This window comes from Mus musculus, chromosome 14 (assembly GCF_000001635.26).
Source record: "Mus musculus strain C57BL/6J chromosome 14, GRCm38.p6 C57BL/6J".
Classification (NCBI taxonomy): domain Eukaryota; kingdom Metazoa; phylum Chordata; class Mammalia; order Rodentia; family Muridae; genus Mus; species Mus musculus.
This window is the reverse complement of record NC_000080.6, coordinates 34,048,653-34,076,518: the sequence shown is the minus strand read 5'-3', so window position 1 is coordinate 34,076,518 and position 27,866 is coordinate 34,048,653. Positions and strand designations below refer to the sequence as shown.

General features: G+C 48.0%; 2 protein-coding genes across 7 annotated transcripts in view; one reads left to right on the top strand and one right to left on the bottom strand.

Moving 5' to 3' along the window:
- The window catches only part of A630023A22Rik (RIKEN cDNA A630023A22 gene), a 51,629-nt gene extending 26,236 nt beyond the window's left edge, over window positions 1-25,393 (top strand). The window contains exons 2-5 of the mRNA NM_001251843.1: window positions 21,430-21,649; window positions 22,747-22,942; window positions 23,743-24,049; window positions 24,936-25,393. Of these exons, the coding sequence (NP_001238772.1) occupies window positions 21,590-21,649; window positions 22,747-22,942; window positions 23,743-24,049; window positions 24,936-24,972 (600 nt within the window). The 5' untranslated portion in view covers window positions 21,430-21,589 and the 3' untranslated portion in view covers window positions 24,973-25,393. The remainder of the gene's footprint in view (window positions 1-21,429; window positions 21,650-22,746; window positions 22,943-23,742; window positions 24,050-24,935) is intronic.
- Antxrl (anthrax toxin receptor-like) lies at window positions 196-23,851 on the bottom strand. 6 transcript variants are annotated; one of them, XM_030247790.1, is made up of 18 exons: window positions 23,718-23,851; window positions 22,606-22,774; window positions 21,551-21,622; window positions 19,910-19,981; window positions 17,720-17,801; window positions 17,533-17,566; window positions 16,070-16,149; window positions 15,924-15,992; window positions 15,529-15,609; window positions 15,321-15,381; window positions 10,600-10,698; window positions 9,097-9,166; window positions 8,508-8,598; window positions 7,207-7,497; window positions 6,024-6,062; window positions 4,781-5,002; window positions 3,400-3,480; window positions 196-946 (listed from the first exon to the last, which is right to left on the bottom strand). In XM_030247790.1, exons 1-18 carry the CDS (start codon window positions 23,764-23,766, stop codon window positions 524-526), a joined length of 2,085 nt encoding a protein of 694 aa, XP_030103650.1. In that variant the 5' UTR covers window positions 23,767-23,851; the 3' UTR covers window positions 196-523. The 6 variants fall into 6 exon arrangements, with proteins under 6 accessions (XP_030103650.1, XP_017171499.1, XP_017171498.1 ...); XM_017316010.1 differs by having other exon boundaries at window positions 22,606-22,890; window positions 23,718-23,781; XM_017316009.2 differs by having other exon boundaries at window positions 22,606-23,256; window positions 23,718-23,736.
- Window positions 25,394-27,866: the final 2,473 nt, after the last annotated feature.

Sequence of the window (27,866 nt, the reverse complement as noted above, 5' to 3'; positions counted from 1 at the left end):
CGCCCTGTTGAAGTCTGATTTAGAGGGCGCACAGGTGAAGTTTGCCTGATCCAGTAACGTTCAGAGGCTCTCCTGGGCACGGGAAGACCCAGACATATCTGGAAAGAAGTCTTGCTTCCAGAAGAGGCTTTATTTCCTCCCAGAACGCATTCAAAATTCAAGAATCTAAGAAATGGAAACCTGGAGCGTGCGGCGAAAAATTCAAATACACTTGTCTTTGAAAAAACAACTTAGGGAAAGGGATTCAGGGGAGTGGTTAGTATTTAAAGACTGGGAGGGGCTGTTCCACAGAGACCTTTGTGGAAGATCCTATTTGTCGCAGCCTTTGCAGATAGACGAAGACAGACTGGTAGGAAGTGGGACCCAGGGAGCTTGGTCCCTGTACATACAACATGATCTTACCTCAGACTGTGAGCATCTCCCTAGGTGTGGGGCTTGCTGATCAGCAGCAAACCAGAACTTTCTCTCTACAATCTAAGACCTGCTACGTGTGTCCAATGCAATAAACAAAAGCCTCTTAAACTTAGAACTTTGGTCCTTTAGAGATTGGGGGGAAAGGATAGGTGTGACAAAGGGATTCTAAAGATTGCCGGGTATGGGGCGGGAGCAGAGGCAGCATCCTGGCGGGAGACTTGGTATACCTGGCTTGGTATGGGGACTGTGGGGATTTGAAAGTGTAGCACTCCTGATTGGGTGGTGAACACATCTTTGAGCACAGAGTCTGTGCAACTGGGAGACTTTCTTGGTTGGTTTGAAAGCGGATCTTTGGGCTGTAGTGTGACTGTGTGATGCTGAAATACTTCTCATTGGGTTGAAAGACAATCCTTGTGGGGTATGGTGGTTCTGCAAGGTGAAAACAATCCCGATTGGAACAAAGGCAGTGCTTTTGGCGGCAGGAGGCCTGTGAGCAGCTGGGTTTCATGACAGCGAAGCCGGGATAGCCTCCCTGGAGGAAGGACAAAAAAAATAAAGGTCACAGAGATGTCACTGGAATTGGGCCAGAAGGCTGAAGTTGTCTGACTTAAGGCAGTGAAGTCAGGACACATCAGGACTCAACTGACAGTGCCAGCCTTGTTGATGCTCCTTTGAATCAAATCAAATCATAATCAACATGGAGTTGCTTATGTCAAGTCTTAATATAAACCAAATCACAATAGGGAAAGCTGAGTATTTATGAAGGAGGAAATTTCATTTATGTAGACAAACTACCACAAAACACTGTTAGGACCACATTGACCAAAAACAACCACAAAGACACCATCAATGGCTGTCTATACACAGCAACCCATAACCCAGATGCCTAAAGATACATTGCTTTTTAAAGCCCGTATACAAGTCTATAATAGTCTGTTCAAAGGTGAACTGGTGCCATGGTTAACTTTGTTCTTGGCCCTTTAATATTCTTTTATGGTTCCTTGTGGACAAAGGTTACTGCCCCAAAGTAACTTGTGTGAACCTTCGAATTTTGTCTTTAAAGTTTCCCTTTATTCTGTCTCTTTGTATGCACACAGCTTACTACAGGATGTGGGATCATCATTGCAGGGCCCTGAGACTCACGAGTAAATTATTATTTTCAGAAAAATTCTGATTGTTGATTAAGTTGGAATCAGTAAAGTCACTTGTAACAGTAAAGACTTGACTGTTTTTAAATAAGTTGCCTTAAATAACCTGGCATCTGACATAGGGCCGTGAAAGATTTTTCTACAAGCTATTTTTAGTATTATCACAACTGTCTCTCTGGTTTCTGTGAACTTAATGTGTTTGCAAAGACCTCAAAGGATCTCATGATTGTTTGTTTGTGGTGGATTCACTCTTGGCTCTCCAGGCCTAATTATTTTGCTTCCTCTGGATAGTTAAGAAATTCTTATTTCCATTTGATTTGTTTACATATGTCTGTAAATAGTTGGACTCTTTCCTATCTTGTTTATTTCTGAACTCCAAGAACAAATAACATTCTAAATGTTGGGCATTAAGTGGTTTCTTTAAGGCCCACACAATATGAGTATTAACAAACATTTTGTATATATCAACACTTTATACTATAAGATGTAGCATCCAAATGTTTCTATTCCTCGCTCTGACACCATGAGACCTGGGACAGGGTCTGGAACTGCTGTACCACTCATCGACCTTGCCACGCTGAGCCCCAAACTAAATGCCAGTGCCTCAGTTTCCCCAGCTGTGAAGACAGCAGGACAGAGAAGGAGGCACACACACTGTAAGAATCCTGGAGCAGGGAGAAGGGTGCTGGTCTGGTCGCTCCTGACAGTGGCTGTTGAAAGATTTCTTGACTTTGCAGGGTCTCTAGTTTCCTTCCAACAATAGGATTGTTGGTTTGGTTAATCATTAGCTTATGGGAAGTCCTTAGATCAGGTCTATTTAAATGGAAGTTATAGTTTCTCTGAGGCATTTGTAAGAATAAAATGAGGGCCAGGCTCCAAGTAGCTCCAGCAGGGGTGAGCAAAATGACTTACGTCTACTACACAAATGCCCAGGTTTGCGCCAAACCTAAAACCTCTAAAGAGTTTCCTGGGTTATGATTTGTTGAGGCACAAATCATGGGAATTAACTGGAACAAGCAAGCAGCTAGGTGAGGTTCTAGGAAGCAGTCTCTCTAAACTCAAGGCCAGGCCATCACCGTGCAGATTTATTAACTTTCTGAGACCCCCTTCAAGTCGTTGTGTGTGTGTGTGTATGTGTGTGTGTGCGCCATTCCCAACAAGGGAGAGGACTTGGAAACAGCTTTCCCCTGTTTCTAAGAGGGAAGGAGAGGCACCCTCTGCTCCACCGTGGACTTATCCCTATTGCTTTTGTTGCCTGCCAGAAAGAGGGTCTGGGTGAGGCTCTGCCTGAAAGGGCTTTCAGGAGGAGTGACATGCTCTGTAGTGGGAGATGGTGTGAGCGGGAACCCTAAGTGCTGACCCAACTCCTTCCTGCTAGACTGGGCTCTAGGCCCCAGTTAGGTCCCACTTAGGCGGTTCCCCCTTCCTCAGGCAGAAAACCAGTCAGATGAAACATCCCAGACTGCCTTCATGCAGGAAGCTGGCTGACCTTCCCAAAGGAGCTGGGCAAGTGTTTGCTCTAGACCTGTCCTGCAGAGAGCTTTAGGCCCTGAAGCCCTGCTGAGTTACTGTCCTAAACAGTTCCCAGCTGACACCTTTATTTGTCCCTGTAGTGGGTATAGCAGTTGACAGCTTACTTTGTGCCTTGAAGAACCACAGGTCCCAGCTGACACTTAGCTTTGTACTCTTCAGGGGACTTCAGGTTCTATTTAACTTATGTCACACTGCTTCCCTGAAGGGACCGAGAAGTCCCAGCTAACATTCAATACGTGGCTCACATTAAATTGCAAACCATAGAACTTAAAAGTGCCATGGGGCTTCCCTCTGTCTGGCTCACCTGCGCCTTGGGATGACACCAAACCAATGGCATCGGGTGGCAGCTTGGGTGAAAGTAGTCACAGCATGTGTCCAGGTTTCCCTGAAAAGCAGATGTGACTATGAGTAAGAAGGATGTCATGGGAGCTGGCCCCCAGGGACACTGAGTCCAATTACTTAGAACTCTGTCAACACAGACACAAGACCACAAAACACACCCTCTCCAGAGAGAGACCAGTCTAAAGACCTGGGTGTCTGGAGTGGTCATTGTTGAACACAGAGAATTCAGGACAACTGGGGACAAAACAGTGGGAAGATGTGTCAGGTGCTGGCTTTGGAGAAGTTGGGAGGCTCCGGAGGCTATATGGTGGCAACCAGGGGAGCTATGTGTTTTGTGAAGGCTCTGTCTGGGTAGAAGGCCTGGGGAGAGGAAACAAGCCAGAACTTGGGCCATATTAGTTAAGTAGGCCAGAGGCCCAATAAGGGTCAGGAACCATGGGCCAGGCTAAAGTAGAGGAAGGTGAAGAGGCCAGAAGAAGTCAGGCCTAACTGTAGAGAACCTCATGGTTTCAGCCTTGTAGATTCCTTGAGCCCTATGGAGAGGGTAGGGCAAGCTGTCGGTAGTGGCCATTTCCCTTTCAGGAGACCTGAGCTGGTTTCTTTGTAGCTTACAGGCAGGGAATGGGCAGACAGGGCTCTCAGGAGGAAGCCATGGGCTCACCACAGAGACAGAGCAGTGAAGAAGACTACAAAGCCAGGAGGGGAAACGGGGACTGCTATGTGTCTTCCCTTTTTCTTGGTGTGGCCTGGACGTTCTAGGAGGGAGGCTTCAGATAAATGGCTGATTGCCTCCTGGGGCTCAACTCCATACAAGAAGCTTGTGAGGCTCCATGTACACTCCCTTCATCCTGTAACTCTTTGCTGTAACTCAGTGGACATCAGGACCACTAGATAAGCTCGTTTACTTGTATATAAGTAGCCTTGATGTAGGCTGGCCAGGGCCACTGGCATTTGACCAGTTTTCATGGACAGAACCTAGCCCAGGACTGGTCTTTTCTGTTTATATTGTATCTGACCTTGCATGACACACCCAATACATCTTGATCCATTCATTCTCAGACTAAGAGTGGCATCAAAGAAATTGCTAGGGCTGAGTCAGTGACATGGGAACTAGAGACTAGCAAAATGGGGCACAGTGGCCATGTCGAGAACCGTATACTGCAAAAGAGGAGGGCCCTCTGTGCGCGCTCTCCTCTAGCCACTGGGGGGAGACGGGGATCCAGGTGTCCTCAGACATAAAGCAATACAAGTCCTCCCACAATCAGACCTCTGTTGTGATGGTTGGCTGTGCCTGCCCTCCCCAGCCAAGCCTAGAGGTCACAGCCTGCCCATCCCCCAGTCACCTGCATGCCTCTGTTGCCACAGCCACAGCAGGCAACGATCACAGTAGGGTTTGTGTTGGCAGGCAATGGGGCTGGAGGAGGACGAGCAGGAACAGGAGAACGAGCAGGACCAGAACCAGGACTAGGACCAGGACCAGGACCAGGACCAGCACTAGGACCAGGACCAGGACCACGACCAGGAGCTGGTGGTGATGAAGGAGGAGGGCTCTCTTCCTCTGGCTCCTAGGAGTGAAATGACCTGGTCTGTGTCTTGTCGCAGCTGCGTGGACAGGGCACAGCATCCCCCACAGAGCATTTGCAGTGTGGGATCAGTCAGCTAAGGTCATGCAGTGGATGGAAGGCCTCCCTACTGGGGAGGCCAGTCATGAGAAGCATAATCAAAGCCCTTCTGGTTTGTAGACATTGAGCTTCCCGAAGGGCCAACATCCACTTCAGTGTTCTTGATTCTCTTGAGGCCACTCCTCTTACTGGCAGAAGCCCAGCCTGGAGGTTGTGCAGAGGGTAGGTGATGTCTGGTGACCGTCTCCTCCACCCGGCTCTGGCCTTCACAAAGGCAGCCTCCCAGGCTAGTCTGTAGCCAACACTGTCCCACATAGACAGGGAAGTTGTTCCTACCTCAGCCCAGGCCCAGGTGTAGGTTCTGTCTGCCCCAGCCTTTCATTACCTCTTCTGGTCCCCACCCTGAAGAAGGCACAGTCATTTCCTCATCTGGTCCCTGGGCTCAGCTGGGGGCATCCCTCAGAGTTCAGAGTCAGTTAGGCTATCCCCATCTTCCCCAGCCTTGGGTTCTCTAGGCTGCTCTTAGTGAAGCCCTTGGCCCTTCCAGCAGATGATGGAGACAAGTATAAAAGAAGCCCAAAGTCTCTGAGCCTGGAGGTGGAGACCTGGATCTGACACATGCCATCCCTAGACTAAGAACCCATTTTTAACCTCTACATTCTACAGAGAGTACTACAGGATCCACTGAAAGATACCAATTCAGCAATGGACAGCTGTATATGCTGGAGCAAGGGGCTGACTGTGTTACCAAAGCCCTGACTGGGGAACGTTGCGAGTCTGGCAATGATGTTGTCTGGGTAACATTATTTTGAATCCCGTAGCTTTCCTATATCATCTTTGATCTGCATCCCTCCCCATTCACCACCAAAGTAGTGAGATACTCTGGGCTCAGCCTTCATGACACCTCTTAAAAGTCAGTGTGTACAGTGTCACCCTTCCCCCATTCCCGACCTCCCAAACTTACCTTCTCTGGCTTTGGGGGAGGTGGCGGCAGTTTCTTAGGCTGGAACATGAAACAGACAGAGGTGGGCTAGAGTGGGTAGGGTGAGCACTGCAGACAGAGAGGACCCTGGATTGGGGCAGGGACATGGGCTGGGAGTGTGTGCATGGGTGGGTGCCCAATGCCTGTGGTGCTGTGTCCTTTAGGCTCTACCTAGCCCAAGGCAGCCACATCCCTGTCTGGTAGAATGATCTGAACCAAGGTGCTGGTCCCTGGAGAGGCCCATGGCTGGAGTGCTGCACACCTGTCCCAGCCCCACCTGAGGGGGGCTCACACTCATCCTTTCGCTGAGTGAAAGCTTAGTCCTTCAGCTTCCCCATACCTCCTGCGACCTCCTTACCTTCTCTCTAGTTTAGTCCCCAGGTTTCTCTGTTCACTGTGCCCTGGGAGGAAATGGGTCCTGACAGCTCTGCTGCACGCTGTCTCCAGGGCCACTATTCTGTTCCTTCTCTGGCTCTCTGGAGGGTTCCTTCCACCCTAGTTCCCCCAGGATGACAGCCAGTGTCATTCTTGGGTCCTGCTCCGTTTTAGCCAAGCCCTGGTTCCATCTCTCGATGACTGGCCTTTCACCCTCAATCCCAAACAAAAACAAGTCCCTGGTGGGGGAAGATGTCTCTGCTTTGTCTCCTTGCCTTTGCAGTCCAGTATGGAGCTGTACATGATATGACCTCATATATCATGAATGGAAGGGTAGGTCTGCCCTAGGAGTTCCTAATCTTGCCTGATAGGCATTGCCCTGCATATGGGGCCACTGGCCCTGCAGGAGGGGTCCTGTCCTGACCTACACAGACACCTATGAGGTTTGGTCCACATGAACTCTGTGGATGTGTAGCTGATCTACAATTGCCCTGGTCTAAGGGTGCTGGGATGGTCTCTTTCTGGAGCCAACCTTAGCTTACGGGCCAAGCATCCCAGACTGAGTTTCTGTGTCATCTAGGCTGGAGGCTCCCTATAACCCAGGCTTGTCTAGAGTTTGAGTATTTAATTCTAAGAGTTTGTGCCTCCCCTGGATGATGGGGACCTTGGAACGGATGGGAACTTGTCAGCAGTCTGGATTATAGTGCTGGCATGTGACACTGATCCTTGGAGGGAGGGCATGCGTGTGGGTGCCAAGGCAAGGGGGTAGGTATGGGCTGCAGGGACTTACCTTTATGCAAAGCTTCCAGGTGCAGCACAGCAAGAGTAGAGTCACCAGCAAGACTGGCAGGAACATCAGCCAGGTCCTCTTGAACACGATGCCTTGTGATGCCTGGTTGGGAGTAGCGCTGACTTTGTCTGGGTCTTTTTTCTGTGGCTGGCTGGTTGTATCTCTGGCTGTACTCTGGCTGGTTGTATCTGTGGCTGTACTCTGGCTGGTTGTATCTGTGGCTGTACTCTGGCTGGTTGTATCTGTGGCTGTACTCTGGCTGGTTGTATCTGTGGCTGTACTTCCCTGTGGCTGATATCACCAGTGGCTTCTTTCCCTATGCCCACCCCTTGCTTCCTATTTGTATACACGCTCCCTTTACCCAGCTTGCCTCGACACAAGGAGCTACAGTGGGGTTAGTGGCCCAGGCTGGTCCTCAGAGGGCAGCCTATTTTTCCTCTGTTCCCAGCTTGGAATCTAAGAGATCTGAACCCAAGATCTTCTATGCTCTGAGGATGGCAGTTCTCACTGTGGCCTTGGACACAGTATACTAGGCTATAGGTGATCAGATCTCTGGGAAAGGACCAGGCATCTGAGCTACTAAGGAGGTAGGGCCACGAGATGTGGGTCCACCTTCTAAGGCATCGAGATCTCTGTGTCTCCCAGCTCTGCACAAGAAGCTCACGTCTCCTCCCTCTGAAACTCGTGACAAGAATTGTCACAAGTGGACACAAAGCTCCTTCTCCTGGGCATACTCCTCCCTTCTCCCTCCTCCCACACTAAACTTCACTCAGGTGCTTGGAAGACAGATGTGGAACTGCAGAGGTAGTACTTGAAGAACAGCACTTTCCTCCTCAGGGGCCCTGGCTGAGCTCAGCAGTCCACATGCCTGACAGCTTCCCCCTACAACAGTGGGAAAGGGTGCCCCGCTGGTGATAGTAAGCCTACAGAGGGGCAGCCAGGGAGAGGGGACACAGATGGAGGCTGAGGACACTGTAAATGACAGGGGTCATCAAGAAGGTTGGTAGGGAGTGAGGCCTGAGTAAATTTAGGTCCATATCAGCTGCTGGGGATCTGATTCACTGGCACACATCTTTGGCTACTGCTGGTGGAAACACTGGATTCCTGGGCCTGGGACATCCTTGTGGAGGTGCTGTGTACCCTCCATGTCCTAGACAATCTCTGGCAGAGAGACGCGTACTTGTTCCAGGTGGCTCTTCTAAGAAACTGCTGCAGACTACTTAACATAGTGTTCACTGCTACTTTTGGATTCCCCCCACACCACCCCCTTGGGGTTATCTGCTTCATCTTTGGGAACTTACCCTAGGACTCCAGCAGTTGGTACTGGTTATAATGAGTTTGTTCCCAATGAAGGAGATGCCATTGTTCAGACTGACTTGAAGAGAAACGTCCCTAATGCACAGAAGAGAGACTGGATGATGGGAAGAGCCCCGGAGATTCAGTTTGTTCAAACCCATTGCACCTCAGTGTAACGATGCTGAAATTCTATCTCAGGGACTCCCTGAGAGTGGACCAGGAGGCAGAGAAACTACTCCCCAGAGCATAAAGAGTTAACCTCTGCAGTGATGGTGACAGTTGTGTACTAGACCGTCATAAGAGGCCTGCATGTCATTTGGCCATAGTGGCCAGGAGCTAAAAAACCATGGAGGTTTTCAAATGCAGGTTTGAACCCTCAAACCCGTTGTCTTCTGCATCCTGCCTCAGCAGAGCCTGGGCACTGTGTATTCCTGAACGCCACCAGGGTCACTAACCAGGGCATATGGAAGGGAAATAGAACCCACATATGGAAGACTGGTGCTCTACAGCAGAGGGGATGCCCCAGATTCTCCACAAACTGGCAAACACAAACCACTAAACTTCCCATTCAGACCTCTAGCAAGGAGGACTTACTCTCCAGTGTGTTTTATCTTTGGTCCAGGACAGGTTATACTGTGCTCATTCATATCACTGGGACTTTCATCTAAAAGAAAATGACACAAGATTATCCACATGGATGTCCTATCTCCACTGTCAGCCCTGACTGAGAGCTGACCCTGGTTGAGGGCTGTCTACTCCCCCTGCCTCTTCTTTTGTTCAAGGACACCTGCTGAGTCCTAATTCTGCCCAGCACTGAACAGCACTCAGCAGGCTCATGTAGCAAGGGCACTTGCATCCCAGGCCTCATTTGTCGGGGATTGAGGGGATGAGAGCAAACCTAGAAACACAGGACATAAAAGTCAGAGTGCAGAGTCCTTTGAGCAGAGAGAGAGGTGGGGCATGCTGCAGGAAATACAGATGCTCAGGTGACTTGCCCCTTCTTTTAGATGGATGATGTCTTATTTAAAGAAACAGAAGTATTTACACATGAAATGATGCCTTGCCTGGAATTTAATTCAAGATGTCCAGTGATGAGAGTGTTAGGGAGCTAGCCTCTGAATCACTGAGAGTAGGCCGTGGGTGCTTCAACACCAGGTTACACCTCTTGGTACTTGTGTTTGGTGTGCCGCGTCCACTGAAAGGGTGAGTCACTGCTGTTTAGGCTAGGAGTGGCCAGGGCATGATCTGAGGGTTGGGGGCTTGGGGAGAAGTGAAAGGTGAGTGGCAAGATGCCAAGGCAGAGTCTACTGGGTTGCTGAGGGAGAGAGTGAGTGAGGAATTGTGAGCCCTGGGGAGAAGCCTGGGCTTTACTGCTAGTGTGATGGATCTGTTGGGGTCTAGAACGGCTCTGGATACAGCCGGGATGTGAAGGTAGCATGACCTGCTGATGGACTGGGTACAGAGATAGGATGAAAGCCTTAAGAATGACATCCAGGGTTAGACCCAGGAAGTGGGTAGATACTTGATTACAGAGCTGGAGAAGGCTCAAAAGGGGATGGAGATCTTTCTTTCCCTGCTTTGGGAGCCTGAGAAGTGTTCAGTAACCGACAGAAGAAGACACTCACTCTTTGACAGACATTATCTTCCTCATCCACTGGGGCAAAAGCCAAAAGCTGAGCTGGCTACCCACTGGCTAGGCTTCCAATTTCCCACTCCCTGGTCTCTATGCGATGTAATTCTGGCCTTCCTAGAAAGGCTTTTCTTGGCATCTTCTAGGCTTGTCTGGGGGCTGCTGCTCTTTTCCATCTGTAGACTCTAGGCTCTGGTATTCAGTTCTCAGGAAGACAGGCTAAATGAATGCTGTGTGTGTGTGTGGGGGGGGGGAGGCCAGTGTCATGCCAGCCTCTAGAGGCCTTTGGGAGCTGAAGGGTTATTCTTTCCTCATGCTTGTATAAAGGGAGAGATGGCTAGGCATGCCACTTAGTCCCTTTCCATTGGCCTTTAGCTCCTCAGTGCCTGTCGGACAAGGTCAGCTGACTTAGGGAAATGGTACTGTGTGGTAATTGTGTACCCCAGAAGTACCAAGGGGCTACTTACCAACGACTTTGGAGTCACTGAATTTGAATCTACAAATGACTTGCTTCATATTGCTTGTATTATTAAGCCCATGTCCACTAATGTTTACTTGATAGAAGTCTGCAAGAACAATATACACTTGGAGTGAGGAAAAGCAGGGTTCCGTGTTCTCTCTGGTCTCACCTTTCACAGAGGGCTACCCTAAAGATGGAATTCTCAGGTGCCCTTACATAACAGCATTAGTGTCTGAACCATTACCTGTGGGACTTGTAGGGGAGGCAAATCCTCATCTGGTGTCACTTAGATTCCAGGCTAATATAGCTGGGAGGGGGCTTGCATAGTCTTACTGTGATCCCCGACCCAACAAGTCCAAATCCACCAGAGTCCCAGCCTATTCCAAACTAGAACAACTTAGCTGAAACCTTCCTGCCCTGAGACCTTATGTACTCCTTAATCAGCATGGGCACTCTAGCACAGCCAGGGCCTTCTCTGCACAAGTGAGGGGCTAGCTCCCTACCTGATACCTGTGGTACCATTGAGTGAAGAATATCCTTGTTTTCTTGTGATTCTATGGTGTGGAAATTCAGACCTCAGGAGCAAGGACTGGGACATAGAGAAGAGGTCCAGTCCCTGGTCCAACTCAGAGAGTTCCTCATGAGAGTTGGACTGACTCAGATACGAGGCCAAAGGCCTGCACCTCCTTCTTCATCCTCACTCATCTCCCCCATCCCTCTGGGGTTTAGCAAGGTCTTCTAACAGCAGAGGAGCAGGTCCCTGACACTGATACCAATGTAGAAAGGACACAGAGAGGACAGCTGGCAGGTGCTTCTACAGGCAGGGTTCCTCCACCGTTTCCTCACTTGCTTGCATAGTTTCCTAAGGGCCCAGGTCTCGATCATTCCTGTCCCCTACACATCTCAGATGCTTCAGGGTAATTGACTAAGGACTCTCTTTACAAGGTTCCTCCTCAGGCTCCATAGCACACAGGTTGACTTTGGTGCGATTCCAAAGAAATAGCTAATTCTGCTTCACTTGGGGGTACAGGAAGCCTTGGGTTTCCCTGGAAGTGACAGGTGTTCCTCCTCCTCTTCCTCCTCTTCCTCTTCCTCCTCTTCCTCCTCCTCTTCTTCCTCCTCCTCCTCTTCTTCCTCCTCCTCCTCTTCCTCTTCCTCCTCCTCCTCTTCCTCCTCTTCCTCCTCCTCCTCCTCTTCCTCCTCCTCCTCTTCCTCCTCCTCCTCCTCCTCCTCCTCCTCCTCCTCCTCCTCCTCCTCCTCCTCCTCTTCTTCTTCTTCTTCTTCTTCTTCTTCTTCTTCTTCTTCTTCTTCTTCTTCTTCTTCTTCTCCTCCTCCTCCTCCTCCTCCTCCTCCTCCTCCTCCTCCTCCTTCTTCTCCTTCCTCCTTCTCCCCCTTTTCTTCTTCTTCAACTATGAAAAACTGCTTTAATGAAGTTGCCTGAGTCCACAGTAGGTACAATTTAAAATTTTGATTTTGTGATTATTTTTAATTAATTAACTAACTAATTAATTAACTTCCCAACTGCTCTTTCTTTTTTAAAATAGTATTTATTTAAATGTACTAATAAATAAATTTATTTATTTATTTATTTATTTATTAGTACACTGTCACTCTCTTCAGACACACCAGAAGAGGGCATCGGATCCTATTATAGATGGTTGTCAGCCACCATGTGGTTGCTGGGAATTGAACTCAGGACCTCTGGAAGAGCAGTCAGTGCTCTTAACCTCTGAGTCATCTCTCCAGCTCCCCAACTACCTTTTCTTATCCCTCCTTTCTTCCCAGTCTTTCCCCAGCCCATCTATTCTTTCTTCATTTCTCTTAAGAAAAGGGAAGGCCTCCCTGAATAGCAACCAGCCTTGGCATATCAAGTTGCAGCAAGACCTGGCTCACCTTCTCCCTCTGTAGCCAGACAAGGCAGTCCAATTAGAGGAAAGGGACCCAAAGGCAGGCAGCAGAGTCACCCACAGCCCCTGCTCCCGCCTTAGGAGTCCCATATAAAGATCCAGCTGCCCAACTGTAACATATGTGCGCGAGGCCTCGATTTGTCCCGTGCATGCTCCCTGGTTGGAGGTTCAGTCTCTGTGAGCCCCTATGGGCCCAGGTTAGGATTCTGCAGGTTTTCTTGTGGATGACAGGCCTGGTTAGTACTTGGACAGGTGACAGGCATTCTTATGCGGCAGCTTTGCACAAGACGGCCTACAGTTTAACAGGTCAGTGGCTAAGCTGATGTCTGGAGGCACCTGTCACCTTGGTTCAGCCACAGCAAGGGAAGAGTGACAACTCATGTTTTCACCTGGGCTTTGTCACAGTTGTCCAGACACCAAGGCCTGTGTGCTTAAGATTAGGCGGGCTGCACAGCTGGGTGGGTTTTTCTTTTGTTTTTAACCCATAAGCACTCCTCCTTTCACCCCTCAGCGCAGCAGGCTTCTGACTCTTCCACAACATAGGGAGAGGCAGGAACAGCCTAGGGTCAGTGACTAGGATGCAAATATCAGGGCCAGCTTCTGCCTGTAACGTCTGCCACCACACTGCCCCGGCTTATTTCTGTCTACTGAGAACACACTGCAGCTCCCACATACATGGTGGCACTTTGCCTCACATAGGTGCTAAGGGGAGCACAGCTCAGAGGGAGCACAGTCCTGCCTTCTCAAGCATAGAGCCTTGGGCTCCCATTGAAGACTATGGAGGTCAGGACTTAGCTGCCTGAGCTGGCAGGCAGAGGAAGACCTAGCCATTCGTAGTGGGAGAGCGAGGCTCAGGGCTTCCTCTATTTCCTTCTCCTGCAGGGTACAAGTTCTAGCTATATGGGACAAGTCTGCATGCAAGTACTGACAAAGAAATACATTCTTCCTTTGGAGACAAATGTGTGTGTCTTTGGCACACTGATGCAGGGACCTTGTGATAGACAGAGGCCGTCCTTGTCAGTTCTGGTCCTGGAGGTCAGGAGTTGGCAGTGACAAGAGCCTCTCTTTGGTCAGCTTCGCAATATTCCTGCAGCTTTCTTCAATGGATGTTCCATGTTCTAGCATCTCTAAGGTGCTGGGGTCTCCACTGCAACATAAGCTTCAAGCAAAGGTCTGTTAGGGTCTCTTCTCTATGGTACTCTGATGCTGCTACAAATTGGGTGGCCTAAGGAGCTCTCAACAGTCTCCATTATCTCCTCAATCTTGTTTGTGTGTCCACAAAACCAGTACCATGTGAATGACACTGTCAAGTTCTGCTGCCAGCTTGGGATGAAGTTGGATCCCCTTTGGGACCAAGCTGTAGTGACATCTATATGTCTTGGTTGCTCAATCTAAGAAAACACTGCCCCAGAAAGCTTTTTTTTTTTTTTTTTTTTTTTTTTTTTTTTGGTTTTTCCAGACAGGGTTTCTCTGTGTGTAGCCCTGGCTGTCCTGGAACTCACTCTGTAGACCAGGCTGGCCTCAAACTCAGAAATTCACCTGCCTCTGCCTCCAGAGTGTTGGGATTAAAGGCGTGTGCCACCACCGACCAGCCAGAAAGTTCTTTTCAAACTAGTAATCCCTTCTGAATTCAGGCTTTTAAAAAAATGCATTTCAAAAGTGGAACAGTGTATAAGTGGTGGTGGTGGTGGTGGTGGTGGTGGTGGTGGGGTCTTGCCCTTGGGGCCACTTTCCTATTGTCCTTATTCTGAGTGGATTTCTCTTTAACATGCTAAGGACTTTAAACAATTACAAACCCTTTCTCAGTACTAGCTTTTTTTTTTTTTTTTTTACAATTTTAAAATTCCCTTTCTTTCTCTTGTCAAATAGCACATTTTTTATGTCCTTTTTGCTCCCACGGTTCTCTTAGACCTGGTTAATAGTGAGAAATTACCATGACACTCCCTGGGTGCTATTTTATGTCTTGAGATTTCGTCTGTCAAATAAATTAGTCCTTGAAGTTTGAACACAGCTTCACTTAAGGTCTTGGGACACAAGCACAACACGGCCATAGTTCCTGCCTAGATACACCACGAGTGGGCTCTACCCAGGTTCCCCATGGACTCCTTAAAGGCCTTCACTGTAAGTGTTTCCCTTGACATACTGGTTTTCCATACTTCCATTAGAACAACCTATTAAGATCTGCTTAGAGCGTTCTCGGTCGAGCTTTTCTGTCTCAAAGTTCCAAACCTTTGTTCATTTTCTTTCCTGCCAACTCTTTTCAAAGGCTTAAGACTGACACAGGCGTTTGCAACCATCTTACTCCTGATACCGGTTTTCTATATTATTTTTCTTGTTGCTGCCAGACAAAATAGACTCAAAGGCAGGGCTTATTTGCAGTTTTAAGAGTTCAGTCCATCATGGACAGGAAGAAGTCACGTTGGCAGGAAATGAGGCGTTTGGTTATCTTCCTCCGTAGTCATGAGAAATAGAGAGATGGACGCTGATGTGCAGAGCGTTTTCTTTTTATTTCCTCAGCTTGGGACCTCCGACCACTGAATTAGGCTGCCTCTATTTAGAGTGGGTTTTCCCACTTCAATGAAGCCAGCCTAGAAACTTGCTCAAGGTCAATCTAAGAGGTTTGCTTTCTAGGTAATTTTAGACTTCATCAAGTGGATGATCAATACTAATTGTCAAAATACACAGGTCACATCTGCCGCACACATCATGGAAACACCACACACATGCTGTACATTCCATGTAACCCTCACACATGCGTGTGGTTGTATACATACTTTTGAGTTATCCCATCTGCCCATGACTTCTCCGTCTCTCTCCTTACCTTTTGCACAAACGTAGGTAGGCTGCACGGATAGTATTTCAGTACAGGACTTGGAAGTAAGCTGAGAGAGAGAGAGAGAGAGAGAGAGAGAGAGAGAGAGAGAGAGAGAGAGAGAGAGAGAGAGAGATGGGTTGGAAGATGGGTTGGACAGTAGGCCTCAGGGAGTGCAGACAGTGTTTCCACAGTCTTCCACATCCCACATACTCACTGGGTCAACGACGCCCTCCAGAGCAGAGAACCCTTCATCAACCCCAAAACAGCGATCTGGGTCGCCCGCAATATTCACCAACTATGATAGGAGAAAAATAATTGGTTTGAACCTCGGAGCCAGGAACTAGAAGCGTGATACAACAGGTTCCCAGACTTGTGACAGGAAGTGTTGCCCTGGGGCCATGGTGATATTAGGGCATGCACTGGCTTTCATTTAGAGCCCAGACTTAAGGAATGGGAAACTCTCTGGCCCACTCTGCATAAGGGGTTCGCTTACTTTAACCCTTGGGTAGGTGAAAATCCCACCCTCTTGGCATTGTAAAGATGGCTTTACAATCTTGCTCTAATAGGCTACTCAGGGGGCACTGCACTTGGTCACCTGGCCTGAAGTACCTGCTGTTTGCTATACATAAAAACACCCACGGTGTAAACGATTGCTCCCATTCTCCGGGCTTTTTTGGCCTAAAAAGAAAGAAGGTGCTGGAAATAAATCCCCAAATACCAGAAGCAAAGTGCAGACTCCGGTGGACTGGACTCACCTCTTCCATAGTGTCAAGATATGGCTTTAGCAGCAATAGCCCATCAGTCAGAGCAATAATCACGCTGTTGACAATGCGGCCTGCAGAAGAAACAACAAGTGGATGGACTGGGTAGGAGAGACTCTAGGGATTGCTTAGTGGTTGAGGCTGCAGATTCAGCATTGTCCTCTGTGGTAAAGTTGGTTGTTCCTCAGTCCTTGGTCTCAGAGTGAAAAGAAGGCTTTTTTTTTTCTACTAGCTAGTCTATAGATTAGGAGCCAGAGGGGTTTAGAACTCTACCAACAGGCCTGGCTTCTCCTCTCCTCCCCTTGATATGGAACCTCTGTCCTAAGGGCAGTCTAGTTATTAAGTCATAAGCCCAGCCTCTCCCTGGGCAGGTAGGGGAGCAATGAGGGCCTTCCTCGCTGAGGATGCCCCAGTGAGACAGGTAGAGTCTGGGGCCAGCTTTAGGCACATCCTTGGGAACAACTTATTGGGAACAGGAAGCCCAGCAAGTCAAGACCTGTAATGAGCATAATAATAAAAAAATGGCTTTTAGACTTGTAAAAAATAGCTTAGTCAGGATTCCCACCACACCCAAGGCTGCACCTGATAACCAGAACTCAGTGACATCACTCACCCAAGACAACCAGACACAGTCCTAGAATCCTATGATGCCCACTGGACAGTATATAAGCAGAGACCAAGAGCAATGCTTTGCTCTCCACATTTGGAAAGATGCTTCCTTGATCTACCCTGTGCCTGGTGAGTCTCCTCCAGGATCCTAACCCTCAAATCAGAGATTTCTGTTAGAGACTGGACCTGACCTTCAGCTAAGATATAACCTTACAGGTGAGCAGCCTTGGGGAGATAGGCATAGGACTGATGTTAGGAATTCAGCGTGTGGACCTTATGTGGTGACCCTCAGCGTAACAACATATAACTTTCGTTATATTAACTATGCATATCTACCTCGTTGCTCACTGCAAGACCACAAGTCAGAAAGTCTTAGGCAGGGGACCCAATGACGTCTCATCAAATTTCCCTACTGGATTCTACCTATTCTAGACATGTACTAAAGGCCTGTAGTTCTCAGGGACATGGATTTTGACTGGGCATGGTTGATTCATGGGCTTAGGAAGTTGACCAAAGTAAGAGGTAGAAGAAGACTTGAGAGCCAGAGGAAAGCCAAGCCCGGCTTCCATGCACAGGGTCCTCGGTCTGCTGGGCCCTTGTGCTTTCTTGTTTCCATTTGTCAGCACATTTGTAGGCTGAGGACCAGTGAGAGCAAAGCCTACACAGGACCACATGCAGCGTCCGGCCCCCTCCGAAGCATCCCGAGTGGGGTGCTGTGTTCAGAGGGGTCTGCTGTGCAGGGACAGGAACACTGGCTTCAAGAGTCAGACTTGAAGAGGTCCAAGATCTGCACACAGACCCAGCTCAGCTCTGTGGGTTCCGCCTCGCTGAAGGTACAGACAGCTCACCTCCCAAGGTAGATTTTCGGATCTGTTCGTTTGCCTGGCAAAAAACAAACAAACAAACAAACAAACAAACAAACAACAAACAACAAAAAAACAGACATAAAAAACAAAATGACAAAAGGAACCAAAGGTGACACAGTGAAATGACCCCAGAGGTCCTCTAGACTGAGCCCGCAGTAAGTGACTGTACCTTTCTTAGTCCTTTCTGCATGTGTGTGAGTCCTTGAGGCACTATGTTCTTAAGCACGAGAAGGCTCTTATTGATTTCTTTACTAGAGAGAATAAAAAAAAAGAAAAGTGGCACGGGAGCTATCAACAGCAACAAGATATCTCCAAGTCATCCCGTGGTCTTGCTCACTGTGCACACCACCTGGTTGAGAGATGGCACCAGATAATGACAGGCATTGTCTTTCCCTTCTGAGTTGGGTCTTTCTCTGTCCCTAATGGGACCCAGGGGGAAGGTTTGGTTTTCTTTGAGTTCATTTACATTATGGGGAACCCAGACCTTGGAGGTTTGGACATAGACCTTGAGTGTTAACTTTTTGGAGAACAGCTTGGAATATGCATTTAAACTAGGGATTCCCAGGGAGGAGGGTATCCACATTCTAAATGGGCAAAGTAATGTCAAAGTCACTTTCCTTCTGGGCAGTCAGTTATTCACTGGGTAGGGCTGAAGGGGCCATGTAAGCCTGCAGAGCTACTGAGTACCCGTACCTGTACCTGAGTGCCTGTCCCCACTGTCACAGAGCTCTGGCTTGACTCCTTTCCTCTAGTCTGCCAAAGGCAACAGCCAGACTTCTTAGCTATGAGCCCAACTGTGGATTCCACAGAGAGTTAGGCCTTCAGGGCCGTCCATAAGGCATCTGTGTTGCTCCCTAAGCTAGAAGCAATATGGCCTGTCAGGTGTTATTAAAACAGACAGAACACATTGATGCAGGCAGGGTGGGACCTGATGGCCATTCTAGGACAAGAAAGGTGGGTATGAGGCTCAGAATAATCGATGTGAGAAAGCTAAGTAGGCATAGCAAGGTGATCCACAATGGACTTCCTGTTGGGGAATAGAGAGGACTTACCAGGGTTAAGCTTTGAGAACCCCATACCTGGCCCAGGTATACTCCACTAGAAGATGCGATGACAATGTTCAACAGGCCCAGTGGGGGTCAAACCAGGGATTTCCAACTCCAGTTCTGCCCTCCTCCATTTGTCAGCACAGCCCAGTGCAGTTCCCCCCCCATGTATAGACTGAGCCAGTTCTTTCTTTCTGTCCTACCTCTAGCCTTCTCCCATCTCAGCACCTACCCCTCTATTTGACCCTAGAATCTACCCTTCTGCTTGGCCTAGACAACCGTCTTCTACAATGTCTATCCCAACCCTCCACCTGGCCCAGCCTCAATTCCTCCCCTCAGCCCGGGACAACCCCTTGCTCTGCCCAGCCTCTCCTGTACCCTGCTGCTACTCTGTACTCTCTGCCAGAGTCACCCTCAGGAATTCTCTCTGCCATTCAAATCTAATCAAGTCTTCCAAAAACCAAGCTACAAGAGTATACTACACCAGGCCTTGCCTGGATCCTTGGAAGCCAGTCTCTTCCTGCCCCACTTCCCAGATGGACCCGGGGTGCTAGGTCCATAAATTTAGATTCTTGTCTCCTCTCTGAGGCTGGCTGGTCTCCCTCACTCCATGATCCTGCTTTTTCTCTAGGATAGAGGTCAGAGGTTTTTCACACACCCAGACACCCCAATCCTAAATGTCCCATACCTCTCCATTCCTCTTACTCTGGATGGAGTCTCTGGAAAAGCATACAAAGTTGACCTTCCCTCCCTCTCAGTCAAAACCCCTAGCTTCATATCTCTGGGATTCTGGGCACAGTTGGGCCACCTCTCTTTGTGGCTACCTGTTCCCCTACCTTCCTGTATGGTGACTCAGTACAGGTGACTCATGACCCATCGTGAGGCTTCCTTACTTATTATCACAGGGGCCCAATGTGCCCTCCCCATCCTTCGCTACAATCCCTCAGGGTTTCCCAGCTGTTTCTCTGCTCCTCTTTTCTAAGCAGAGAACGACTTGTTCACAGCAGACCACACACAGGCCATTATTCTAAAGGTACTAACATACATAGCTCACTGGGTCCCATCTGTTATTATAGACAGGATGTAGGTAAGATCCAGGAGTGGAGACCTTCTAGAAGCATCAGGTCCATTCTGCTTAAGTACAATCTCAAGGGTGTTAGTAATCTAAGGCTGGAGGTCAATTTGGGTACATAGTTCCTTAACAAGGGCAATGCTGAGGGACCCCAGAGGTCTCTACAAGCCCTCCATCTCCTCAAGACCCCTGTATCCTGGCCACTAGGCTAGCCTCAGGATACAGGGCAACATCTTCCTACCTGTCTGAGGTGAGTGGCAGGATAACTTCAGCCTCTGTTGAGTAGGTAATGATGGAGATCCGCAGGTTAGGGCTGGGGACAAAGCATAACCACTGAGAAGCCAACACATAAGATCATCAACCTGCCAGGGAGCAGACAAGCACCAAGTCCCTGCTCCCATCCCATCTCTTTTGCACTGAAGACATTCAGAGGTAAGGACTTAAGGTAAAATTGGCAAAGGATTCTAAAACCCATGGAGATACATAGGTCCACAGGAGAGTGTCAAGACAACCCTGATCCATCCCATGCTTCATCTCTCTTATCTTCCCCACCCCCGACCCTTTTTCTCTTTTATATGTATACACACTAAACGTCTGAATAGGCAAAGAGGCTCCCACACTCTCCAGCGAGGACATTCTCATCCCTGGACCCTGATATTAAACTCTTTGCATCTGTAGCCACTGTCTTTGTTGGGGGTTTTATTGCTGTGAACAGACGCCATGACCAAGGCAAGTCTTATAAAGGACACCATTTAATTGGGGTTGGCTGACAGGTTCAGAGGTTCAGTCCATTATCATCAAGGTGGAAGCATGGCAGCATCTAGGCAGGCATGGCACAGGAGGAGCTGAGAGTTCTACTTCTTCATCTGAAGGCTGCTAGTAGAAGACTGACTTCCAGGCAGCTAGGGTGAGCGTCTCAAGCCTACACCCACAGTGACACATCTATTCCAGCAAGGTCACACCTCCTAATAGTGCCACTCCCCAGGCCAAGCATATTCATATTTAAACCATCACATCCACGTTTCTTCACCCTCCAACTCAAGATTTGCCCCCTCCCTCCCTCCCTCCCTCCCTCCCTCCCTCCCTCCCTCCCTCCGAAGCTCTTCATATTCACACCTCCCCTTCCCTTCTCTCCCTATGGCTCAGAGTAGGAAATCAGATTACCTTGGCTTAGCGTGAGGTCTACTATGGCCTTGTCCCCAACTCACCCATGGTCTTCTTCTCCTAGCCCTTCCCACTCCCTAGTCTAAGGGATCACCCATTTACAGAAATTAACTGTTATAATTTGAATTGGAAACATTGCTCACACTCTCCTGCTTTGAGTATTTGTTCTCCATCTGGTGACACTCTTTTATGTGGCTGTAGAATCTTTAAATGGTTATCTAGCTGCTAGAAGAAGATCATCAAGTGCGGATCATTAATAGTGGCAGCCTGGTCCCTGTCCCTGCTGTTCGATTTCTTCTTAGTGTACCATGGTGTGAATGGCCTTGACCACATGATTCTCTTCCCGTGCCTGTGAAGGATGGACTGAAACCCTCTGCACCCGTGAGCCACGGATTCCTCTCTTAAGTTGTGTCTGATAAGAACTGTGGTCTCAGTGATGTTACACCTGACCCCGTTCACTTTCTAGCCTTGAGGACTCAGCTCACATCATGCTTTCTCTAAGACCCTGAAAGTTTTCTCTGAGAGTTTTTGCCTTTTCCTTTCTTTCCCTAGCAAGTTCTCCAATCCACTTCTCTGACCCTGAACATCCTCTACTAGGTGTCCATTACCACATGGTGTCCCCCTACTCTGTTAGTGCACCAGCCTGGGTCTATGCTCTCTCTATCAGAGGGATACTCCCTTGAAGCCCAGAGGAGACTACAGTCAGAAGAAGCCATACTTTGTGAATTTCTTCACCAAACCCTCTGCAAATGAATAAATGTGGATCCAGTTGTCCGCCACACTGCCTGATCTGAAGACAAAGGAGATATATGTCAAGGTATGACACAGCTTTGTCAGGCAGGAAGGGGAAAGTCAGCCTTCCTAGTATTCCAGTCTTTTATCAGGATTTTTAGCAACCTGCCCCCTTGTTACTGCTGCAGACCATGGTGGGTCATCAGGAGAGATGACTTTCCTCAGTGCCAGTAGTGAACAGAAAGTAGCTAAACAGTTTCATCCACTGGGACTGTGAAGTTCCAAGAAGGACTCACTGGGTCATTATGAAACAAACAAACAGACGTGAAAGTGGGAAGGGGGATTAACTAAGAAGGGGACTAATAGGGGTGGGAGGTAACGAGCAATGAAATGATAAAAAATACATGTGATACATACATGAAAATAAAAGAGAAAAATACAGACGAGTCAAATGGCTAAAGATCAGTGCAAATGTGATTTTCAGTTTATAGAAATTTAGAGCACACTACAAATTTCTGTAAGACAAGAACTTGGATACTTAGATGGGACAGTGACAGAAGCTCTAAGGCCCTCTGAGGTTCAGGTCCAGTCCCCATTTCCTCCCTTGACAGCTAAGAGGGGTCTAAAGGCCAGTCCAGCTTGCCTACCACACTGAGGAAAAACAGCAACTTCCTCGGGTTCTTCTTGAAGAAACTGCACCCTTATGGACGTAAACAGAGGCTACTCTGGACAGCAAGGCTGGGATAGTGCCTACAGTGTCAGGGGTGACCTCTGTAGAGTCACTCTGTGGGTAGTTTGCATGAGTGAAAAGGTAATTCTTAGTAGCCCTTAGGCCCGAGGGCCATGATAACAAGATCAGAGTCAAGGCAATGGGGACAGAGCCACCCAGAAGGCCTGTTGGTCTCCCTGCATTCAGGAAGTAAATAATTGAGGGAAGCCTACTTCCTGAGGTCTGATCACAATGAACTTGCCTGTCTGCAGAGTATGACCTACTACTTATGCCCAAAGGATATCTAGGGACAATGCAGGAAGGCAACTCACTTGTCCAGGACGAGGTAGAGGTCGAAAATACCCTGACAATCATCTCCCGATTGACCCTGAGGCACGTTTTGCCTCATTTGCTGTGTCTGGCGTTGGTGGGAACTTCTGAAGCCTTTGCTCAGGCGGTGGAATAATTTCCAGCCAGGACCATGGTATCGGAGGCTCCCACCTTTAAAAGTGGGAGGAAGCAACAGGAGCAGGAGCAGAAAAAGTGCCGAACAAGGCATGGAGGGACTGTGGCTCATCATGTTGACTGTCCCTGGGACTTTGCTAGCTCCTGGGATGCTGTGGAAGGTCACACGGAATCTTTCTCTACCACCTCTGCCTGAACTTAGGGGTAAGGATCACTGCCTCTAACCTACCACCAGGTAGTACTCCACCTGGTATACTCAGGGCACGGACTGGGGAGGCAGCTGCTCTGGGGTGTCCTTCCCCCAACTACCTGAGGAATCCTTCCCCCACCTTGGGACAAAACACTGTAGGGTTATGATGGGACAGGAAGGTTGACATGGTGACTTTGTGACCTGCCCCTGTGCTCAATACCTTCATGCTGACAGTGCCAAGAGACAGTCACAGGAGCTTTGCAGGAGTCTCAGATGAGGACTCTTTTTCCACATTGCAGCCCCTCACAGGGCATCCTTTGGGGACCACCTCAAAGAACCCATATATTTTGTTAACTGAAAAGGTGACTGAGCTCACTGGGTACTGTGGGTGAAGAGGTCAAGGCACCAAGGGGTGGGTGTGTGGTAAGTGGGGAGGGGAGGGGCTAAATGTGGGTCCTGAAAGCTGCAGGCATTGTCTGACTTCAGAAAGAGATGAAGGTTGTATACGGTTGTCAGGGTTCCCCACTGTGAGTAGTTCACCCATCCACTGACATGTGATGGGCTGCCCAACCTTAATGACTTAACACAACCATTTTATTGTGATCTCAGGTTAAGTGAGTCAGCTCCTCAGTTACGGTGGAGTGGGGAGGTCCCCCTGGAAAGGGAACCTGGGTAAACCCCAGTACTAGGAAAGACTGGAATAGCCTGGAAACATCTTCACCGTCCCCTGTGGCACCTGAGCTGAGGAACTTCAGGGTGGCTCAGTTGGCATGGTCATGAAACCCTAACCTGTGGTCTCTCCCTGTGATCTGAGCCTCTTCACAGCATCAGTGGGCATGGACTTCCTTGGCGGAGGCCCAGAGCTTGAGGAGACAGTGTCTGCAGTGCGGAGCTTCAGACCGTGGGGCCCTTTATGACATCACACCACCAGGCATGGTGTCATTTATGCTGTTCTCTGGCCGGAGCTTCACCAGGTTGTCCAGTTTCAGAGAGGAGTGTGGGTGGGCTCCCCAGTGCCTTCACCCTTCTTCATCAAAGAACCTGGAATGGCAGAGGGGGAGGCGGTGTGGAGAGATGGTGCCACACAACTGCATTCAAAAGGAATCCAGGCCACTCAGACAGTAAGGAAAATCACGTTTAGGAATGCCACGATCACTTTTCTTTTTATGCCTGTATGTATGCTCAAAAAGTCATTAAGAATCATAACCTTCCCTCTTATTCATTTTAAAATAGACCTACAAGATAAATGTTTACAAGGGATAGCACTGAGTCTCCAGAAATCTTTTGTTTGTTATTGTCTTTTTTTTTTTTTTTTTTTTTTTTGAGACAGGGTTTCTCTTTATAGCCCTGGCTGTCCTGGAACTCACTTTGTAGACCAAGCTGACTTCGAACTCAGAAATCCACTTGCCTCTGCCTCCCAAGTGCTGGGATCAAAGGTGTGCGCCACCACGCCCGGCTGTTACTGTCTTTAAAACAGTGACAGTCTCAAATAGGTAACGAAATTGATCAAATTAGGATACTGGCTTTACAATATTAGAGTCCTTTTCCCATCTTTCAAGACACTTCTTATTGTCTTAGTTTTATGGGTTTTCCCATTGAATAGATAACTTGGACTGTGGCCTTTATCTGCCTTTTATTCATTCCTAAGTGGCCTGGCCATCTGGTCACATGACCTAGGCATTTGTTTCCTCCTCTGAAGAGCCTGTGTGTATGTGTTCTTTCTTTACCTGGGCTGTTGATCTTGTCGCGTTTGCTCATTTACACTGTGTATTCTCAACACCAGGCTTCTATGAGATGTGGCAGTATATGAGACAGTGTGTGGCTTGGTTTTCACTTAATTCTGAAGAAAAGAAAAAAACAATGCGCATGTTCTTAGATGCTATGCAGATTGTTATGGGTTAGATGAAAGGTAGCGGATACCATAGCCTAATGGGAAATCTTTAATCCCTGGGGATATAGCTTTCAATAGGAAGGTGAGACCTCCATCTTTTCCATTTTGTTTTCTAGCTCCTACATACACCAGCCACACCAGATGCTGACCTGAATTACCATCTTTCCAAAGTCCCAAAGAAGTAGGACCGCCTGATCTTTGACAGGAGTCTTCAGAACTGTGAGCCAAACCCTGGACCAAGCAGACGATGAAGCCCCTCTTCTATTGAGTGCTATTGGCAGCTGTGGGCTTCTAGGGAGGCATGCTTTCATGAGGAGAGCTGCTCACACTCAGGGGGCTGGCCCTACACCCATTCACATGCCTGCAGCTCTAATTAGACTCAATGGGTTATAAAGGGAAAAAAATCTTAATTACGGTTTGAAAATTTTATATTTAGTTTTAGTAATCAATTTTTTAAAAAAAACTGTGATTCAAATCACTATAATTATGTAAGTTATGTTTTACTTTTATGTATATTACTTGTTTACAGCAGAACAAATATGTTCTTAAAAAAATAAACCCATCTTTTAAAAAAGCTAACTGCTCCAAGTGTTTTGTTATGGCACCACAAAGCTAACTTACACACAGATTAAGTGTCATTTTCCCACCCTTTTATTACTCTCAAGGCATTTGTGTCCCTGGACACCTTTAGATTCTCCAGTGTCACAGAATTTATCCTAACCTGGGACAAGGCTGCCATTCTACAAATGGGAAGTGTGGTGGGGGCGGGGGCTCTCAGACTGGCAGAGAGGCCATGAGAAACCTTAGCAAATACCCAGGAGAGTTTCTAGGCCCCAAGAAGACACAGCTCTGGGGGCTGCTGAGCTGAATCTATCCTGGAGGATCTTGAAATGGGGGTTTCAGAGAATCTTGGGTAAAGCAGCAGGAACCAGGAAAGCAGAGGCTAGAGCAGCAGTAGGGGAGGAGATGGTGGCTTGTCCTGGGAGATTGGGTGGGAGTTAGGGTGGAGTGGAGTGGAGGTTGGAGAGCCAGGGTGGTGGTGAGTGACAGAAGGTAACCTCCAGTAATGACGAACCAGACAAGTACCCACCCTTACACAGGCACCAAGCCTGGCTTCAGTTAGAGGCAGCTGGCCCAGGTCCCAGAAAACAAGTCCTCAGGAGCTGCAGGCTGTAGTCTTGGGACCTGGCTTGACTCTGTCTTGGTGGTCTCTCTCCAGTGCCTCCCAGTGTGGCACCATTTTATGTGCGGGGCTACAGACTATAGACCTTTGGAAGTGTGAGTTGCAGAGGCTCCAGTCCAGGTGTTTGAACAGTTTCCCTTGCAAGTGGGTTATGGCTGCTGGGTCGGGCCAAGTTCAGAGATCTGTGGGCTGTGCTCTGTGCTGACACTGGCAGTATTTTCCCTATGCAGAACCCAGAAGGCATGGGGTGGGGGAATCCAATTATTCCATCTCAGCCATCTGCTTTGCTGCACGTGTGAATTCTGACTTTCTGGGCTTCATTTCCAACCATAAATGACTCCATCCCTGATGGAAAGGGCACTGATCTCAACCAGGGTGTGTGCTGGGTGCTAGGGTACGAACCACACACCAGCCACAGATCTTTCCAAACATCTGGAAATGTAACACATTCAGTAGCCATCATGGGGAAATGAGAAATGATCAAATTATAAACCTCTGAGTTTTCAAGGTGAGTGGAAAGAAAATACTTGATTTTAGAGAGGTGGCCCTGATTGACTCTCACCCTCATATAGGGCATCCACAGGGCTGTGCGTTTGAGACCTTTAGGTGTGACTGGAAGTAAAAATGGCATTAAACTAATTGCTTGTGAATGCCACTGACAACACACACATGAGACATTTAGACACATTCACATACATCAAATAACACATTTTAACTTCTTGGTGAGACACAGAGCATTTTAAAATACCACACCATAACTGTGGTAGCTGGAATTAATTTTTCTGTGCTCAAACTAGGTATTAGGGCCAGTGTGAAAATATTTTATGTTAAGATCAGATTTTCAGGACACATATCAAGTGAAGGTGTCTAGAAAAGTAGGCCTGGGTAACTCTGGAAGGGAAAAGGCAGAAATAATAGAGTGAGGCATTTTATTTCTTGTAGAATTCAGTCTTGTCACAGGGACATGGCTTTACTTTTTATATATATGCTGAAACACAAAATACCAAAGTTGTTTGTTTAATGACCAATGAAAACCAATTTTGTAGTTTATTAATGGCTTTCAGTCGGCCGAGGCTTTCATCTGATGCTGCCCAGAAAATGCACACAGCCATAAACAACAACCGAATGTGACAGGGGACCTCAGTGTGCTTAGTGAAATAATTTGCCATACCATAGCAAAGAATGGTGGGTTGTTTCTGGTTTTGTTTTGTTTTGTTTTGTTTTTTGTTTTTTGAGACAGGGTTTCTCTGTGTAGCCCTGGATGCCCTGGAACTCACTTTGTATACCAGGCTGGCCTCAAACTCAGAAATCTGCCTGCTTCTGCCTCCCAAGTGCTGGGATTAAAGGTGTGCGCCACCACTGGGTATGTGTATGGGGTTTCGATTTGAGAGGCTGTAGGCAAGGATTTCCTAAGCTGCAAAGACAGGTTAGTTATAAAAATTACTCTTATGTATGAGGTACAAAGTGAGACCTTATCTCAAAACAAAAAAAATAATACATCGCAAATTGATGTTATAAAATTTTTAAGGAAAGTATTTTATTTAAAATGACATAATGCCCAGGTAATGGTGGCATACACCTTTAATCCTAGCACTTGGGAGGCAGAGGCAGGCAGATCTCTGTGTTTGAGGCCAGCCTGGTCTACAGAGCGAGTTCTAGGACAGCCAGGGCTACACAGAGAAACCCTGTCTCAAAAAACAAAACTGAAACCGAAACCAAAACCTAAATACGAATAAAACAAAAGACATACTGTAGAAAGGAGGGAAATAAAGGAATAAAACTATCTGTAGTAGTATATAAAGGCACATACTCCAGCACTCTCAAATAAATTATGATGTATTCAAATTAACTTGAACAGGATGGG